The sequence below is a fragment of the Rattus norvegicus genome, chromosome 4 (genome assembly GCF_021556685.1).
Source record: "Rattus norvegicus strain SHRSP/BbbUtx chromosome 4, alternate assembly SHRSP_T2T, whole genome shotgun sequence".
Classification (NCBI taxonomy): Eukaryota; Metazoa; Chordata; class Mammalia; order Rodentia; family Muridae; genus Rattus; species Rattus norvegicus.
Window position 1 is genome coordinate 34,953,709 of NC_141537.1, and position 13,996 is coordinate 34,967,704.

The following is a 13,996-nucleotide window of genomic DNA, read 5'->3' on the forward strand; positions in this document are numbered from 1 at the left end:
TAAGTCAGACAAGAGTTCCCTCGCGACAAAACTGTGTATGGAGGTAGCCGTGCGGTTGCTCTCGTCCCCCAGCTCGAGAAGAACTTTGGTGACAGCTCAGCTTTAGCAGTTTCCGGGAGCAGGGCCGGGCTAGTGTCACTTAGCAACATCTGGTTGTGACCGTCCCAGGCACTGGTGTTTCTCATTAGGAAAGTGTGCCTGCTACTTGCTAGCAGGACCATCGAAAGTTCTGCCTTTGTTGATGGAGAAACAATTTTAGCTTCTTTAGCTGAACACTTCCTTTGGTTTTTCCCTTCTCAGTAAGAGAGTTAAAGACAGGGACCGTTTCTTCCATGGTGCCAAGCACCCAGATAAAGGCTGACATTCTAAACACCAAACTCTGTCTGTGGCGTCTACGCAGTTGACGATGCAGACAAACGCTGGGATTTGTGGTTGAGCTTTTTAGGTTTCTCATACATTTTTAGGGTGAGAGCCACAGAGCCATGCGGTGAAGGCAGCGTACACAAAAGCATATTTGTGTGGGAAATTGGTGACAGGAATAAACACCATTACAGGAAAGCAGCCACTCTGAATCAGTATATTAATTTACTTCTTTGTCATAGTAAGTTAAACGTATTTAAAATAATTGGAGTAAAATAATGTGTAATTATAATTTTAGTATTAACTTGATTTCTCCTGCGAAAAGTGCGCAATTTAGAGAAGAAAAGAAAAGGCACGATTGATTCCAATAAAATTACTTATTTTATAGTCAGTGTGGTAGCAGCAGCTTCCATTTGATAATTATATATGTAAAAGACTACCATCATGATTAGATAAATTACTGTATAAATAGTGTGCTTATTGAGGTAGCATTGGTTTATAAAAATGGACTTATGGTATTAATACCCTTTCAAACGTATTTTTTTTTCAAAATAGATACAAAAATACTTACAACTTTAATGTTTTGCAAGTGGTTGATGAAGTGGAAAGGAAGCCCTAATGTTAAGTTTATACAAAACAAGCTAAAATGGGTATAGTACTTTCCAACATTGCTGTAGTAGATATGGCCTATGAGTATATATACCTCCTGAACAGAGGCAGCCTGACACGTACCCATCTCTATGACTTGCCTTTGGTGGTTGTTTGAATGCAGTTGCCTTTAGGTTAAACATTTTAGGATTGATAAATTGTATGAGTTCTATAATTTCAAAACTTCTTGTTGTTTGTTTTTTGTTTTATTTGTTTGGCTGGTTGGTTTTGGGGGTTGGTTTTTTGTTGGTTAGTTTGTTTGTTTGTTTTGATTTTTCTAGGCAGGGTTTTCTTGTGTAGCTCAGCTGTCCTGGAACTTGCCCTGTAGACCAGGCTGGCTGCAAATTCACAGAGATCTGTCTGCCTTTGCTTCTCTGTGCTGGGATTAAAGGCGTGTGTCACCGCTGACACCAAACCTGTTAAATTTTGTCTCAGAAAAGGGTCAACGAGAGCAGTTGCCTCAAATCACATCATATAAAGCTCAGGATAAAGTTGTGCCTATAAGGAATAGAGATTTTCCTGGTCAGCAGAGGTGTGTGTGTGTGTGTGTGTGTGTGTGTGTGTGTGTGTGTGTGTCTGTCTGTCTGTCTGTCTGTGTATATCTGTCTCTGTGTGTGTTGGCATATCTAAAATATGAAATCAAATATCTGCTTATGTATGTTTATGTACAAATGCATGTATGACACGTAAGTTGGACTTGCAAATGAGGAAGAAGAAATGACTCATTATATTCCATTGTCAAGGAAGACTTGTTTTCTACAATATCAGTTATCACAACTTAGATTGCTTATTTGAAATATATTAATTATGTATCATTTAAATAATATCCAGTCTTCTGATATCACAGAAAAAAAAGTTGCCCCTTTACCTAGGAGGTAGACTAAACAGATCAGTAACCCACTCCTAAGGTTTCTCCTGATGACAAGGTAGTCATTTCCCAACATTTAGGTTAAATCTTTTATTCTTATTGACCTTGGCATTAAGCTCTCTTGAATAGAAATTGACCACCTCCTAGTATCTAATAGCATAGAGACTAGAATGTCTACCAAATAAATCAGTAAAGAATCATAACCTTTGGAGAACTGAGTCCATAGAAACACCCAAAGACACATCCTTGTCTGTTAAAGCAGGTGCCCCATGTCCAACACAGAGTCCGTCACGTAATGAGGACGAGTCTCGGGGTGAAGTCTGTGGGGGAGTGTAATCAGAAGCTTAATTGTACAATGGGTTCAGAATGCAGCCTCCAAACTGAGGGCAGTGCTGGCAGACATAGGAAAGTTGACCGTATTTGCACAGAAAAGGAGTTTTAGAAAGGACTGTTTGTCCTTCCTCCCAGTCACTATCCTGGTCTTCCTCTCGCCTGTGCTTTTAGAAGACAGATTGACTTGGCGCCCAGTGCAGTGAACACCTAATAGTTGACTCAAACAGTTGTCAACGTCGGGGAAAATGCTTCCCTTTCATTGTGCTGCCTTTTTTTTTTCTTGGACACTATAGATATGATAAATCATGAACTGCATTATAAAACTCCTTCTTTTATGCCCAAACATTCAGTAGGAGGAAATGACATTTCTTTTATTACATTGGTAAATGTTTTTAAGGTGTTTAGCGATAAGCTTTCTTTTTGTCAAAACTGCTTAGATTCCGTGGTTGCTAGGAATTTACTCGAAAACCTATAGTCAATAATATCAGGAAAAAGGCGGCTGCATGGTAGTCAGCGAATGTGGAGAGGGGCTGGACTAGCAGCCCCTTTCTGTTTTTGCCCTGCCTTTCTCTCTGTCTTTTGTACTGTGGAAAGAGAGGCAATTGGAATTTAGAAAGTTTATTTTCCGTCATTGTCCATCAGCCATTGTTTCCAGCACTTTCTCCATCTTTAGGGCTGAAAAATGGATTGTCCCCAGGAGTAGACAAAATAATAACATCCAACAATTTCAGGAGACAGGAGACTGATATGATTTCAATACTTGTGCAAGGAAGAGCATCTCCAGGTCTTGGGGAATTTGTACTTTCTCAGCGGTTGTTAGGTCTTTGTTTTCTCCAGAGGTAAACACTTCTGGATTTTGGTGCCCTTGCTTACAGGCTAAATGTTAACATGAAGAATAATTGTAACTGTTAATTTCTCAAGGCAACTGTTTAAAATTGATTATTTCCTTCCATAGTTACTGGCGTACTGCCATTGACAGACCAGTATCTGTTACTGTTTACTTTGTCTTTTAGGTCTGACTTTCATTTCTTACGTTAATTAGGTGGCAAAATGGTTTTGTTTTTCTTTTTTTTTTATTTTATTTTTAAAAAAGTTGTTCTGAGAAACATGAAGTAAAAAGAAACTACCCATTTAAAGATAGACGGTCTTGAAGTATGCAGAGGAAAAGAAATTAAAAAAATGGACACCACAAGAGAGGACAAGGTTAGGAAGCAGGTGACGACCTTTCTAGGAATTTTAACCTATTGGCTGGCTGGTAATAGCAGTCTACAGGACAGATGTGCGTGTGTCCAGCTTTCTTGACTTCCCTAGAGCTTCCTCAAAGGCTAAGTCTTCCCTGCACAGTCTACTTCATGGCGGAACGCTGTCGTCTATCTTCATCCATGTAGCTGCGTTCTGGCACGGGATTCTAGTCCGTGGTTTCCTCCATTGTTAACAGTGACGTGGGCCTCGCCTCTCTGAGAATTAAACACAGCAATACTGAATTTACGTGAAGCGGGTGTGCCCGGCCGCTCCAGTGCGGCAGTTTCAGAGCCTGCTACCTCCCACTCTGCTTCATCTGTGTGTGTGGCAAAGGGAATTGTCCTTAAAAAAAAAAAATACAGGTTTTCTCTGAACACAAATGCATGTTTGCATGCCAGTGGGTTACCGCTCTCCTGAATTTGGGTGCCATTAATAACTGTCGGTGGGTTTGTTTTGTTTTAACCTTTTGAATCCAGGGGAATTTAACTGTCATTCTGAGGAAACCTACATAAGCTCCCCTCGTTCCTGAAAATGCACTAAAAATAGTGTGCATTAAAATGAAAAGGTCATTTGTACAGTATCCTTTTTAGCAGAAAACTTTCATGTTGGTGTTGATATGGAATATGAAATCGTTCTGTCTGTTCAGACTCAGGGGTTCATATTATATAGTCCCACGGACTTCTTAAAATGACTCCATTTAATTGAAAGATTACAAAGACACTGATGAACCACACATCCACAAAATATTTATCTTGAATTTATCTTGAACCTAGAGACCACCTCACTTAGTTTGTTGGCTGTGATTAATGGAACTGAGAAACCTAATTGAGATTATGGAATATTTTTTTCTAACCTCTTAATTATCCAAGGTTTTTCAACCCTGAGTTTATAAGTAGTGCCTGAGATATATTTTATCATAAAATATTCATAGGAGTCATTCCAACTGTTTAATGAAGTATAGGGATGACTCTTGAGACAGTCTTTACTTCAGCTACTTAAATCAGCTGCTAGGAACTCTAAATCCTTAGATTTACTAAGAACTGAGGGGGACTTGACTGAGGACTGTTCAGAGTGGCTAGCTGTGTGCTTATAAAAAGAGGCACATGAATGATATCTGTGTGTTTAACCCCGATTATAAATAATCATTTGATTTTTAGTACAGCATGTCCAACAATAATCCAGCCTTATAAGGCAAGGCTAAGGAAAAAAAGTAGAATCCTGCTGCAGAAAATGCTGTAACAAAAATAAATAAATAAATAAATAAATAAATAAATAAATAAATAATAACTGCACTAGGATGCATTGGTCATATGTGAAAGATGAAATTAATAGAGGTATGGAAATTATTTGTACATATAGTTAGAAGTTATCTAGATATTTTCAATTTCATTTTAATGAATAATAAAAAGTAACTATGACAAAATTCTCTTATCATCCAAAACAACAATCTCTTACCTTACAGCTATCCCACTAAAGTTAGCTATTAAAAAAAAAAAACTATTTAGGTAGTCGTGTGTGATATTCGGAGAAATAAAAAAGTGCTTTAAAATAAAGGGAAAAAGGAAAAAAAACAGTTCTAGATGGGTGAAAAGAAGAAAAATAGGAGAAAAAGAAGAGGAAAAAACAGAAAACCAAGAAAAATTAGAAGATAGGGTAGGGGGTGATGAATATTGAAAAAGAAAAAATTATAAGATAATTTATTTAGCAGGGATTATAATGGACCAAACGCTGCATTTATTTGTTTCTTTCTTACTCGAGTTACTACCAGTCATTGGGCGTATTCTCAAATTTCCTTCATGTAAGTAAGGGAGATCAGAGAGGTTGCCTAAGAACACACAGCAAAAAGTTACCAGACAGGGAGCATGGGGGGAGGGACGGAGGGAGGGAGGAACCCTCATTTAGCTCTACTCTCTGTGAGGAGGATGAAAGCCAATCTTGGCTTTCTTCTCCAGTTCCAGCTACTCTCCTCTCTGTAAGGCATGACACACTATGGTCAGACTTACCAGTCTTGGAGGACCTTCGGGAGTCTACAGGCAGCTACTGAGCCAGTCAGATCCCTGACCCAGCAACAGGGTGGAGAAGTAAAATCACCCACATATGTGACTTGTTTTTTTTCCTACCATTTTTTGTACTTTTGCTCTTTATGTGTGACCCTTCGTCCCCTAAGAATCTTAGATGGCAGTCTTTAGAATCTTTTAGCGAGTAACTCAAAACTCTTTGCCCACCGGCCAGTCTACCACAGAGGGCTGGCTCTTTTAGAGTGTGAGGTCTTACCTGCCCTACATGGGCTTGTGAAACTGACTTGAGGAAACTGTTTAGCTGTCTTTATTTCCCTTTCCTTGTGGGTAAAGGTGGGTTTCTCAATGTTTTCATGGTAGTCAGAACTCATTCTTTAAGGAAAGGCAGTCCTCAGAGACAGACTGAAGAACCTCTTTCATCCAAACGACAACTTACGGCGTGAATGCAACACGACGGACTCAGTCCCTCTTCACTCAGATTACCTTTCCTGTCCCCTCCACGTCTCTGTTGATAAACGGCCTGATGTCCCCATTCCCATTTGACAATCGAGGCAATGAGAGGTTAAATGCCTGGCCATTGGCAGCGGCTGAAATAAGAGTAAGACTCTATTGTCCTGACCGAATATGAGGTTCATTTTCCCCTCTTTCTTAAGGTCAAATTGCTACCTCAATAACTACCTTTGGCCTTCAATCCTTTGGCTGTTAAAACAGGGCTATTCCATATCTATAAAAGGTGGGTACTTTTAGAGCTGAGATTTTATTATCTTAGAAATCAGAGCCCTCGATGCTTAGAGCATTCAAAGCACCACCCCCACCGCCGCCACCACCACCACCACCACCACCCCAAATTAGGCAGCAGTTCTCAGGCAGTGTGGACTGGCTATGGGTGAGCTCCACCCGGAGAAGCAGTGGAAAATGAGTCCTCCGTGACCTACAGTGTGACTCCAGCAGACAAACCTGCAGCAGAAAATGTTTCCAGATCCAAGTGGGTCCAACGGGAGAAGGTTTCTAAAAGGCTGGCATTGCTTTTACCTCAACTACAAGTGGTTTTCTCCCCGTTGCCTCTCTCGGATTTTCAGTTGATCACAGTTATCACCACGAGAAATGCAAATTTTTTCCCATCATAATTTTTATTTATTTATTTATTTGGAGATCAGGTTTTGCTATGTAGCCCAGGATTTCCTGGAACTCACTATGTAAACCAGGTTGGCCACTGACTCAGAGACCTGTCTACCTCTGTGTCATGAGCCCCCAAACCATGCAACAAGTGGAAATTATTTAGGAATTATTAGAAACAGTTATTTCTAAGGGGCAGGGGAGTGGTCCTCAGTGATGCTTGGACGCTCTGCGTTTAGCCTTGCATGCCTTGATAGAAAGTGAAGACAAGGCATGGGTCTCAGCTACCTGCCTGACTGGGAGACATCACTTACGGTAAGACCACGCTTCTCATGATACTCAGTTTCTGAATCTATGCCAGGAGGTGCTCGTTCTGACCAAAACCAGCATTAGTTTTCACCTCCATTTCCTGGCCATCGCATTTCAAAAGGGTTCTCACTGGTCTCTACTTCTAACAAGAGGCCTGGCATACTGTGTATGCTGATTGTTGCTGGATCCAAACAAACCCTTTTCCTAACTAGTGAGGGAGGTGTGGTCAGAAATGCTCCCGCCATTGATGTTCTCTTACCTCCTTGCTGTTTGAGAACACCCATTTGAGAAAGACTGGGAACTGCCCAGGGTAAGAAAGACAGCTCTGTCCACACAGATTTTGTTTCGAGTCATAGATAGAAACTGACAAGAGTGGCCATCCTGTTTGTGGGGCACCTGTTTGGTCTCACCTACAAGTAACTCAGATGCCAACAATTATTAGTTCAGCTGTGGAAACCGGCCTGTTAATATACATTCGCACATTTGAGCTAAGATTATACTTAGAGTGCTTCCTGATGTGACGTTTCGTTCTAAAAACGGAGCAGTCTGCTGTGTAGCTTGTATAGCTAACAGTGCTGTATTCACGCTGGGGTTATTTTTACAGTCAACTGGATGAGAAGGTGTAGCTGGATGAGCTAGGGAAACGGATTTCTAGTTTCGAGAAGCAATTGTGTTGCTGTCCTTTCTGTTCCAGAATCTGATGTAAATAAAGCAAATTAATAGTTTTATAATGTACATTTCAGGAAGGAAAACATCTGACAGAATGAATTCGGATATTTTTCAAGCTTAATGTGTGTGTGTGTGTGGTTGATTTTACACAAAATATTAGCATATTAGAAAGAGGACAGAATCTATTCGAAAACTGTAAAAAAATGCCTTAGGCATAATCTTCGTATTTAAATGTCTGTGAGGACAAATCTTCATATTTAAAATCATGTTTTAGTACTAAAGTGTTTAATGTTAGTTTCAGTTCCGTGAAAGACGGAGGTCAAACATAGTTTAATTGCTAGGATAATTTTGTTTAGTAGGAACATTTAGGTTTGAGAAAATTTAGTTTTTATACAGTAAGAGATGTGGATTTATAGCACACATGGTTACCAATTTCAACCTGCATCTGGCCACTATTTGAACTTGATGTCCCAGAATCTAAATAAAGGTCATTTCTTAGCCATCTTGCTAGTGTTACTACATGAAACAATGTGAAAGCATGGGCCTATTTTCCTGTTCTGGACATAAATCCTACACAGTGCTCTCAATAAGATGTTGCACAGGCCATCAAATGTTAACTTATTTTTACACATGAAAAATAGAGTATAGTCTTGTGCTTATGGGATGCCTCATGTGTTTGTGAGCAATGTGCTGTTGGGTTCTCCAGGTCCCTTCTCTAAGTGTTTAATGTCGTACAGAGGTCTGAGGTGCTGTAGTTTTCTATCTCTCCTTAGCTTTATTTTCTGAGAAAAACATTAATGTTCTCTTCATTGAGTTCTTATCGCTCCTCCAGCTTTTATTACATTGTTCGTTTTGGAAATATTTGCACAGGTACTGAGAGAAAGGAAGGAAAAATGGAGCTGTTCTTTCACATAAATTATACCAACCCTGTTGCCTGCTTATACTTTTGGTTAGCTATTTTGAGTCTTTTATTTCGGGATGTCACGTTTCCCCGGGGCAGTATTATCTAAAATGGAAGACAAAAATGAAGATTGGTGGAGTCTAAGAGAAGATCCCACGTCAGGAAAGTGGTCTGAGCTATGAGTAATGATGTCACTCAGTATTATTGTGAATTTGTGTCATTGCTGCAAGAGAAATTTAGATTCATTTCAATAACTAGGGAAGTGTCTCTATTTCGCTATTCCAAAATGTACTCCTATGTTTGAATGAAAACTCTCACTGGAGAAGCGTTTCTGAAAATGGACTGGAACACTTCCCCACCTGTACATCATTTCAAGAATTATAGTTTTGAAACGTTTGACCTTAGTACTAGAAGTCACTTAAGGACATACTTTATAGAATGGCAGTGCCACTCTTCAGGAAGTTTTCATGGACAGATAGTTTCTGAGACTATCATTTCCTCTAATAAAGGTTTAAATATTCTAATCATCCAGCTGTCTGTAGTGGGTGATTTTCTAGCTATAGACCTAATTTAAACCCTTACTTTATTCTTCCTCTTTTTTTTTTACCTTTAATAATGGGTATTGATTGAGTTGATTATGTCCTTAGTGTATATGGGATATATATGGATACCATGTGTGGTCCTAGTATGTAGACGGCTTGATCATACCATTTTATAGGGTGAAACACCGGGATAATCCCTACAATGTCTAAATCAATTTCATTGCACATGAACTACTTCAGCATCCTTCTCAGTCCTGCTTTTCATCTTCAAATAATTTTTTTTTCCTATTTCAAACACATTTCTGTTATCTTTAAACAATTCATTTGGGATGCTATGTACTGCAATCATCATCTTTAGGACAGCTAAGAAAAATTCTTAGGTGAAAATTTCCAGGCAAGGGCATGCTAATTCCTCTTCATTGAATTGTACACAGAAGACAACACCTGGGAAGTTTCATAGATCTCTTTCTTTGGCAAATCAATATAGCTTATTGATTCAGTGCTGAAATCACATAACATTGATAAGGGTACTTGGCTGGTTTTGTAGTCCTAGTAAGATCTCCCCGCCCACCCCGCCCACCCCGCCCACCCCGCCCACCCCGCTCCCCAATGCCCCAATCCCTACATCCTCCTTCCCATTCTATAAAATGGAAATAATTTCCTTACATGAACAGGGTAAATTTCACCCCTCCTATGACTGCTATGAGGTATGAGTTAATATATGTAAAGTACTTAGATTAGAACCCCAGGTCAATGCTAATTAGTCCTGCAGTTACTCATGGCCATCAACACAGATCCTGCTGGAAATGCTCAACTGTGGCCTTCTACTAGGAAAGGCTCTCTCTGTGCATATGTAAGCTATTTTTTTCTCCATGTGTATCGACTCACTAATGGCTCTTTAGGAAACAAATCGATAGCTTCGACTAGAAAGAAAATGCCATAGTCATTCTGAAATCTTGTTTAATAATGCAATCTTTATTTGCTGAGTTCACCGTAGGACCTAAGAACAAAGAGTGCTCCTTACTATGAGTGCTTTAATGTGGACTCTGGGATTGTTTACTTAACACACATTTTAAAGGTTTTATGGATTCCGTGAGTGATGTCCCTGCAAAGGAGTGAAGCTGTAAGTTAAGCAGCACACTTCGGGTCCTCCTTAATTCTCACAGTATTTGGTTTCTTTTGCATTCTTTGGTGAGGAACGGCCAGCCGTTCTGACACCCAAGACTGTACGATGAAAGAGGTTATCTCCGCTTATCGTTTCCTCTGGTGATTTGCTTTGCAGCTTGCGGTTCCCCACAATGATGAATGGACGCGATTTGCCCGGACCCTGGTGGAGATCCGCGCCAATAGGGCTGACAGCGAGGAGGAAGGTGCGGTTGAGTTAGCTGCCTAAATGTGAGCCCAGTCTGCACGCTGTGGCTCCCATCCTTCCATTCTAGAACTCAGTCTGCAGCCAAGGCCCCTGTGCAGTGTTTGGTGTCCTTTCCGTATCGGTGTCCCCGTGGCAACTTGGGTGCCATATTGTGCAGTGTTTCCCCATATCCTCCCCATGTACCCTACTCACCCGAAATCCACCACAGCATTTCTACCTTTGTGTCCCTGTCTCAAGAAACAAAATGGGGGAGGGAACCCTTAGGGGTTTAGTTGTTGCCTTTTAACTACTTGGTAGCTGTATTTAATAGCTGGAAACCTCTGGTTGAATTTGTGCTTACATGTACTTCTGGCGTAGTCCTATTAAATCCATATGAAGCCAGATATGATTGGGTGCAGATGTGGCGTGCCTCGTGATACGGTGCAGGGCCAAAGACTTGAGATGTGGTGTTTTACATGGTGATTCACATTATGAATGGATTTACTACAAGAACATTGCTGCTCCTTATTTATTGTAACGTGCTGCATGGAACATATTTATTTGAAAGCATTAAAATAAACGATCTTAGAGCATGTGCGTAATGAGAGGACTCTTATTTTCTCTGCTGCTGCCGAGGTTACATTAAGTTCCAAGTAACAATTACAGTATGCCTGTTCTGCCGAGAACTCGAAGCCTTTAGAGGTTTGTTGCAGGGAGCGGAATGAATTTTAATGCTTATTATTCCTATGCACTTTAACAATATTTCAAATATAGTTGACCATTGATGCTTGTCGTCCAAGCTAGCACATTCCTACAAAAGTCTGTGGTTCTTAAATAGGACACAAGTACTACCAATGAAATGTTCCAACTAGGTCTGTACCACTGTGGGTAAACTTTTTGCCTAGCAGAAAACCTGTCAGAGGTTTGCTTTGACAAGGGATCAGAGATGGTCATACATGACTTTTAAGGCAGCCAAACCTGGTGGGCTTAATTCAAGACTCCTAGATATATTTTTATAAGGCTTTATGTGTGTGTGTGTGTGTGTGTGTGTGTGTTGTTTTGTTTTTACTATTTGTTTGTTTGTTTGTTTAGGGATAGAAACTCCCTTGCCTCTGTCACTAAAGCCTCCAAGTTAAAAAACAGTATCAAATGGTAGGATAAGAAAGGAGGGGTTGAGATAAACAAACACAGTATGTTCTTCAAATGTGTGCTTTTAAATTCACACTAGAAATTACGTTAATTGCTATTGAACTAGAGGCTGTGCCTTTAATCACACTTGTGGGCGGGGTTATCTTAATGCTAGAGATAGTGAAAATAAATTATGGTTAAATAATTAAAAAACTACCTTGTCAATAAGCTTTTGATATTCTAGAAAAAACTTCCACCCACACATTCTTGGTAAGGGTTCCTTAAACTAATATATTTATAAAACATTTTTAAAATATAGTATATTTTCCTCCAAGTAATCTACAGTACCTACATAATTAAATTCCCTTGCAAACAGAAATTAACATTTTATAGATAAAAATGAATGTCTTCGTGTATGTGTACTTAAACTCAGTGGGTAGAAGTATGAAGAACATTTGAAAATGTCAGCAAATTTTCCGTTTTGTTAAAGGGGGAAGTTTTAACTTAGCAATATAGGGATGGCTCTTTAGATTCTAGGAAAACATGTCAGTGTATTTATGCAAAGCTAAGCCAAAATGCCTTTATGACAATGTGATGAGGCCCAAGACAAAAATGTATCTAAAAACAATTTTAGTAAAATCTTGTGACCTGAGAGGTCCATCAGGACTCAAACAGTGGAAGGAGAGAACTGACTCCCACATGTTGTCTTCTGACCTCCACATGCCAAACACACACACACACACACACACACACACACACACACACACACACACACAAGCACACACGCACTCACAAGCACACATACAAACAAATAAATGTAAAGTTTAAATTCTAAAAGAAATCTAGTAAAAAAAAAAAGTTGGACAAAAGCTCTCAGGCATACACTAAACCATCATTAAAAGTAAATCAAAAGTCTAGGTTGTGATTGAAGACCAGTCTCTGAAGGTTTTCATGAAAGAAGCCTGTGAAAGGCAAGTCAGAGTCACTTCTGAGAAGCACATTTGTTAAAGTCCTTATTGATCTCCTGAGACAGCCAGCCTCTCTCTCATCCTCAGACCCCTGTTGAGTTGGTATTGATGTCATGTGATTGACAGAATAAGGGGACATTATGAGGAGAGTGATATTCAAGGTGGGTCTTTGCTCCATATCTGTGAGAACCTAATCTAAAATGTTAATCTAAAGTGCTAGGCTGGGCATGATGGCACACAGCCTTAATCCCAGCATTCAGGGGATAGTGTCAGGCAGATAGATCTCTTTGAGTCTGAGGCCAGCCTGGTCTATATAGTGAGTTTCTAGGCCAAGGCAATGAAAAGAGACCCTGTCTCAAAAACAAACAAACAAACAATGGAACAGATACAAATATCCAAACAACAAAAACAAATAAAGAAATAAAAAAAAATCTAAAACAACAAGAACAGAAAACCAAGCACAACTAATAGCTGCCCCCTCTGACACATGATAATGGGCTTATTTGGCTGAACAATGTCTGTCCTTGCAGCAGTGAATTCAATAGCCACTTAATCCAAGAAGCCAAGTTCCTCAGCCGTCCCAATCCAGCACTGATATTCTGGAACTCCCTAGAGTAATGAGTTCCATTAGGAATCCGAAGGAGTGCGAATTTTATGTCTGTGACTGATCTGAGCAGAATGCTCACTGCTTTTTCCTCAGATCCCTCTCTAGCTAGGCTTCATGTTGGAAGATGCTACCTACTTTGAGGGTAGGTCTTCCTTCCTCAGTTGACCCTCTCTGGGAACACTGTTACCCAGGCGTGTGTCCCCTAGGTAGTCCTAAATCTCATTGAGTATCAACAGACTGTCACATGTCACTGGTAATGTGAAGCTAAGAGATGAATTCAAAGAAGATTTAGGAACCTGCTACTTCAGTGAACTTCTTTGGGATCTTCAACCCTCCCAGTGGTTAGGAGCATGCTGATATTTCCTCCAATGTAAAAGAGAAAATGCTCATATTTAAAGCTCTCAACATGTAGAAGAAAACCCAGCATGTGGTGTAGGCTATTTGGGGCTTCAAAGCCAGCACATTCCATATCTGTTATCCACATGCTAAGTAGAAGCCAAGGCTTTTGGTGGACAAAAAACTGGGGTGGGGGTGTGGACTTTGCCTTAGGTTTTAGTACAAGGAGCGCTGAGCTTGGGCAATTTAGCCACAGATGTTAATGATGCAAACATGAATGATGAGGAGAGAAAACATGACACTGTTGTAATAGCATCCATTGTCAGCTCCAGGTTCTGTAGGAAAGGATTCCTTTGCCATAAGACATGAATATGCCATGCATTTAGATGTTCTACTGTAAGTTAAGCTGTATTGGCCCCACTAGATCACAGTTATAAAGAGTTAGGAGCCATTTGCAGTATAGAAATTGTGATCACGGGCTGGAGAGATGGCTCAGTGGTTAAGAGCTGCTCTTCCTAGGGGTCCTGAGTTCAACTCCCAGCAACCACATGGTGGATCAGAACCATCTGTGATGAGATCTGATGCCCTCTTCTGGTGTGC

The 13,996-nt window shown here is 40.1% G+C and overlaps 1 protein-coding gene across 12 annotated transcripts in view; it reads left to right on the forward strand.

The window, feature by feature from the left end:
* The window catches only part of Dync1i1 (dynein cytoplasmic 1 intermediate chain 1), a 313,021-nt gene extending 302,059 nt beyond the window's left edge, over positions 1-10,962 (forward strand). For 8 of the 12 annotated variants that reach the window (XM_087656326.1, XM_087656328.1, XM_087656329.1 and 5 more), the window contains one exon: positions 10,289-10,950. In XM_087656326.1, coding sequence (XP_087512452.1) covers positions 10,289-10,399 — 111 coding nt within the window. In that variant the 3' untranslated portion in view covers positions 10,400-10,950. Of the gene's footprint in view, positions 1-10,288 lie in introns of all 12 variants that reach the window. The other 4 variants (NM_019234.3, NM_001439344.1, NM_001439346.1 and 1 more) reach the window with 1 other exon arrangement.
* The last annotated feature ends 3,034 nt before the right edge of the window (positions 10,963-13,996 follow it).